The sequence below is a fragment of the Sander lucioperca genome, chromosome 5 (genome assembly GCF_008315115.2).
Source record: "Sander lucioperca isolate FBNREF2018 chromosome 5, SLUC_FBN_1.2, whole genome shotgun sequence".
NCBI classification, from domain to species: domain Eukaryota; kingdom Metazoa; phylum Chordata; class Actinopteri; order Perciformes; family Percidae; genus Sander; species Sander lucioperca.
Window position 1 is genome coordinate 28,251,228 of NC_050177.1, and position 5,885 is coordinate 28,257,112.

At 46.9% G+C, this 5,885-nt stretch overlaps 1 protein-coding gene across 1 annotated transcript in view; it reads left to right on the forward strand.

The window, feature by feature from the left end:
* LOC118495131 (mannan-binding lectin serine protease 1-like) overlaps positions 1 to 4,895 on the forward strand; it is a gene marked incomplete at its 3' end in the record, with an annotated part of 16,517 nt that extends 11,622 nt beyond the window's left edge. Inside the window, exons 6-7 of the mRNA XM_036001661.1 lie at positions 580 to 711; positions 4,648 to 4,895. Of these exons, the coding sequence (XP_035857554.1) occupies positions 580 to 711; positions 4,648 to 4,895 (380 nt within the window). The remainder of the gene's footprint in view (positions 1 to 579; positions 712 to 4,647) is intronic.
* Positions 4,896 to 5,885: the final 990 nt, after the last annotated feature.

A 5,885-nucleotide genomic window follows, 5' to 3' on the forward strand; every position in this document is an offset into this window, starting at 1 on the left:
CCCCCTTTAGCAGAACAGTTAACACGGATGTCATTCCAGCAGTCCAGACTCCATAGTTGTAGCTATGGTAACCAAACATCTGTTCCTAACTATTAGGAACTACCTCCATCACTATGACATCACTCCTTCTCCCTAATCTTCAACTAATTAATCAATTAATCAGTTTCTCATACTCTAATGGATCTATTAGGGTTTACATGTATTTTGTGTAATATTTACAGTCTACCTGTCTGTCTTCCTGTCTCTCTGTCTTCCTGTCTCTCTGTCTGTGTGTCTACCTGTCTGCCTGTCTGTCTACCTGTCTGTCTACCTGTCTGTCTCTCTGCCTGTCTACCTGTATGTCTACCTGTCTGTCTCTCTACCTGTCTGTCTACCTGTCTCTCTACCTGTCTGTCTCTCTGCCTGTCTACCTGTCTGTCTCTCTACCTCTCTCTCTACCTGTCTCTCTACCTGTCTACCTGTCTGTCTACCTATCTGTCTGTGTCTACCTGTCTACCTCTCTGCCTGTCTACCTGTCTCTCTACCTGTCTGTCTACCTCTCTGTCTGTCTGTCTGCCTGTCTACCTGTCTGTCTCTCAGATGTGGATGAGTGCAGTGAGCGGAGCGATGAAGAACTCGTCTGCGATCATTTCTGTCACAACTTCATCGGAGGATACTACTGCTCCTGTCGCTATGGTTACCTGCTGCACTCGGACAACCGCACCTGCACAGGTGAGGCTCCTGTCGCTATGGTTACCTGCTGCACTCGGACAACCACACCTGCACAGGTGAGGCTGTGATGTCATCACCTTTAACCTGGGCTGTTCGTGGAGTCAGGCCCTGCACAGCGCCGTGTTTCTCAGATTATTTGGGGGCTTTGCCTTCATGTGACGCTGGATAGACAGGAAAGGGGAGGGGGGGGGGGGACACGCAGCAGAGGGCAGCAGGTCGGACTCAAACCCCGCGCCGCTGTGAAGGACTCAGCCAACGTGGGGCCAACGCTCTGATTGGCTGAGCTGGAGGCCGCCCCTGTGCACGTGTTCCTAACAATGATCTCAGTGCTTTGGTTAAGGTGTAGAGCTCCTGGTTATAGTATATCTTGGTCACCGGTGGAGTTAAGGTGTAGAGCTCCTGGTTATAGTATATCTTGGTCACCGGTGGAGTTAAGGTGTAGAGCTCCTGGTGATACTGGGAGCAAAGTCTCATGTTGTGTCGAACCTTCTTAGTGGTTTAAAAATAGCTATTTTGAGGCTAGCATCAAAGTGTCCCTAGCTCTCCCATTCAGAAGACCATTTCACCCCAAAAACTAGAATACGGTAAATCTTAAAAGTGGTGATTCTGTCCTAAATATGCTTTTAAATGAAAGTTTGACTCGGGTCCATTCACAAAAAGACCTTAGGTTGCATTTTGGCGAGAGTTAGGCTTTATGTAAGGGTTAATGAAGCGCTAAAACGTCTAAAAAGTGACTTAAAAGCAGCAAAAACGTCCAACAAACCCAACAACTTTCTAGAAACTGTCTACGCTCGCTATCCACCTTCTCTTAGGTTTTGAAAGCGACATACTTTCCCTCCTCCTCCTCGTCTTCGTGTTGTTCTAAAAAATACCCTCAAGGGCCGAATTACATTATTATTTTGACATCAAGTCGCGGGCCGGAAGTTTGAGACCCCTGCCATAGAGTCCGTGAAAAGCATCGGAACTAAATATTTCGGCAAGGTTTTCTCCTGCTCTCCCTCTCCGTCTCTGCTAGATTGGGAATGATTGAGATTTCTCTTGGCACAGCTACCAGAAGACTTCCAACTTTCAGACAGGTTGCTCACGTCACATCTACGTCTTCAAGCTCAGTTGGAGGCTGCTCAGTAACGCTCAGCCATCACCCGGAAAGAGACTTCACTGGTCTCCGTCCAGAGACACGGGACCTGCTGCTCCATTATATATTCTGTCTATGCGTGGAACAGACTGGTGGGCGTTACCACTGATGGAGAACCGTCCATGACAGGCAAGAAAAACGGACCAGTAGCGCTGGTACAGAGAAAGTTAGAGGAAGGAGATGCTGGTCCAGCTACTGCTCTACACTGCATTATACATCAACATCAACTGTGTGGCTAATGCTTGAATTATGAAGATGTGATGTCTGTCGTCCTGAAACGTGTTAACTATACCAGGTCCAGAGGGTTACAACACCGCCAGTTCCGGGCCTTTCTGGAGGAAACTGAGGCATCGTACGGTGACGTGCTGTACTTCACTGAGTGAAGAGATTCATGGAAAATGGCAGGCTGGATATTCCAGAGCTTGATAATCCAAAATGGATAATGGATTTGGCATTCCTTGTGGACATAACACAAGAACTAAACCTCCTGAACCTAAAGCTGCAGGCCCTGGTCAACAGCCTGTGAGAGTGTGAAGGCTTTCTCCACAAAACTGTCTGCAGCCAACCGCTGTCATTTCTCTGCATGCAGATCTTTGGTGGAACAGGGCACAGCTTTCCAACACGTTCTCAAACCCATCTCGTAAAATCTGGACGCTTGGTCAGGTGCCTTTGTCGTTCTTATTGACGCTAAAAGTCTCCTTTAGCGCTATAAGTAAACGTGCTTGGTCGGGACCCCTTCTCAGCTGTTATTGACTTGCATTGCAACAGTGAACTAAAAGCTAAATTCAGAGAGGCACAGGGAAAAGGTTTCTGAGAGAGCTGCTTCCATCATTCCCAGAGCTGTCCAGAGCTTTCAGTCATGTACTGGGCCTTTTTGGAAGTACATATGTGTGAGAAATTGTTCTCAACAATGAACTTTACCAAAAGCAAGTACCGATCAAGGCTTACAGATGCCCATCTTGAAGCTGGACTGCAACGTCCATTAGAGCCAATGGGACTCAGTGACAGTAAGTCTCGTGGTCTCGTTAGTCTATTTTTATAAAAACGTCTGCTACGGAGCCATAACGTGAGCTACAAGGTAATGGAGCCTTTTATACATTGTCGTGTTTCTTTAGAAATAAACAATAGACAAATAGAGTCTTTAAACTCTTCAGATGTAAAGTTATTCTCTGTCAAAGTGACGACAGAATGAATGGTAGTCAATGGGATGCTAACGGGAGCTGATGGCTTAGTAGACTCAGAGTCTCCATAGGAGCTAGGCTGTCTGGATGCTGGCTGACCCCCGTGATGGAGGTTGGGTGTTAGTAGATGATGTTGTGAGATGTTGAAGTGGACGCGAGTTGACCTGTAGCGTTGTTGTGACTCCCTGAGACTCTGAGACCCTGAGACCCTGAGACCCTGAGACCCTGAGACCCTGAGACTCTGAGACCCTGAGACCCTGAGACCCTGAGACCCTGAGACTCTGAGACCCTGAGACCCTGAGACTCTGAGACCCTGAGACCCTGAGACCCTGAGACCCTGAGACCCTGAGACCCTGAGACTCTGAGACTCTGAGACCCTGAGACCCTGAGACTCTGAGACCCTGAGACCCTGAGACCCTGAGACCCTGAGACCCTGAGACCCTGAGACTCTGAGACTCTGAGACCCTGAGACTCTGAGACTCTGAGACCCTGAGACCCTGAGACCCTGAGACTCTGAGACCCTGAGACCCTGAGACTCTGAGACCCTGAGACTCTGAGACCCTGAGACCCTGAGACCCTGAGACCCTGGGACCGTGTGGGACCGTGTGCTGCAGCTTACTCTGTCAGTCTCAGGTCAGATTAGAATTCCAGCTGAGCTGATCCTGATTACTGCCGGCTGCCAACAAGTCACAGCAACACCACCCCACACACACACACACACACACACACACACACACACACACACACACACACACACACACACAACCACACTCTGAGTCTGTGGTTCCCACGGTCCACTTCTCATTTATCAGATTAATGAGGAGGACGTTTACGCTACAGCTGACACATGAGTGACTAAAATGTCTAAATAATAATAATAATAATAATAATAATAATAATAGAATGTCTAAATGAGCAGCCAACACATGGCCGGTTTACCTAAAGACAAGATGTCTCCTGACTCTGGAGCGTTAATCATCCTGACGTTCATCAGACCGCCACGTCACATGATGCTCCATCTCCATCTTCACTCTCACTTTACAGCTCCTAATAGATCCATCGGGGGGTGTGTGTGTCTGTGTCTGTGTGTTTGTGTGTGTCTGTGTGTGTGTGTGTGTGTCTGTGTGTGTGTGTGTCTCTGTGTGTGTGTGTGTTTGTGTGTGTGTGTGTGTGTCTGTGTGTGTGTGTCTCTGTGTGTCTCTGTGTGTGTGTGTCTGTGTGTGTGTGTGTGTGTGTGTTTGTGTCTGTGTGTGTGTGTGTCTGTGTGTGTGTGTCTGTGTGTGTGTGTGTGTGTGTGTGTGTGTGTGTGTGTGTGTGTGTGTGTGTTTGTGTCTGTGTGTGTGTGTGTGTGTGTGTCTGTGTGTGTGTGTGTGTGTGTGTGTGTGTGTGTTTGTGTCTGTGTGTGTGTGTGTGTGTGTGTCTGTGTGTGTGTGTCCCTGTGTGTGTGTGTGTGTGTGTGTGTTCAGTATCTGGACTCTAGCCTCTGTGTGACTGATAGCTGATGATAATTGGTGGTAAATATTGACATTGTCTGCATGTCTCTGTGTGGAGGAGGCTCACCACATGCTGTGTGTGTGTGTGTGTGTGTGTGTGTGTGTGTGTGTGTGTGTTTTGGTCCAGTGGAGTGCAGTGACGGTGTGTTCAGGGAACGCTCCGGTGTTCTGAGCAGCGTAGACTTCCCGTCTCCGTACCCAAAAAGCTCCGACTGTTCCTACCGGATAGAAGTGGCGCCAGGCTTCAGGCTCCGCCTCCAGTTTGACCCTCGCTTTGATGTGGAGGATCACCCTGAAGTACTCTGTCCCTATGACCACGTCAAGGTACACACACACACACACACACACACACACACACACACACACACACACAGAGACACAGACAGACACACACACACACACACACACACACACACACACAACTTATTATATTACATTAATTAATATCAACAATATCGTGGAACTGGTGCAGTTCATATCACTCAGGTAGAAAACATTCAGAGCAAAACAACAGTTATGACTGAACTGGCTGAACATTCAACAGTCAACAGGTCTATAGGGAACAAAGTCAAGAAACTCAAATTCCATTAAAAAGCTGTTATTAAGAGCCATTAGCTCTACTTGCAAGCAAGTATTCTACTTTGAATAAACTTGACCATTTCATATATTACAGTCTGTATGAATTCCCACACATGTTCACACTGCTTCGGGTATTTAATGTCAAAGACAAAGAAGGCCTTGAAGCAGACATCAACGGCCTGAAGCAGCGCTTGTTGTTCCAGGGCCTGTCCAGCTATTATGACGAAGGCCTGAAATGTGCTCTGACCATTTCCCAGCGTCAGGATGTGGGGGTACGGTTTGCATGCCTTGGCCTCATGGAGGTACTCCACCATGTTTATTCCAGGCTAAAAAAGACAGAATACAAGAGAGCAAGTGAGAGAGTGAGTGAGTAAGGACCAAACGTCTACCGACTGCTACAGTAGAATTAAAATATAGACATTGTGAAGACCATTTTCCTGGTCCTCACTAGAGAAATGATTGTTTTATGATAAAGTCTAGTTAGCTCTACAATTTGGAAAAGATTCAGTGCATCTCTAATTCAAAAAGTTGAACTGTAATAGTCTACATTTCATTGCACATAACGAAATATTCCAAACCTTTAAGTCTTGATGGTTATGGCATATAGCTCACATTACAGAAAACTATTTTAAAAAGGATTCAGACCTCAATTGACCTAAAAAGCCATAAATCGATTGATGATCTATCATTACAATAAACATGCTCAGAAAATGTGTGCAGCCCACCTATCTGACTATCTGTCACCTATCTGACTATCTGTCACCTATCTGACTATCTGACTATCTG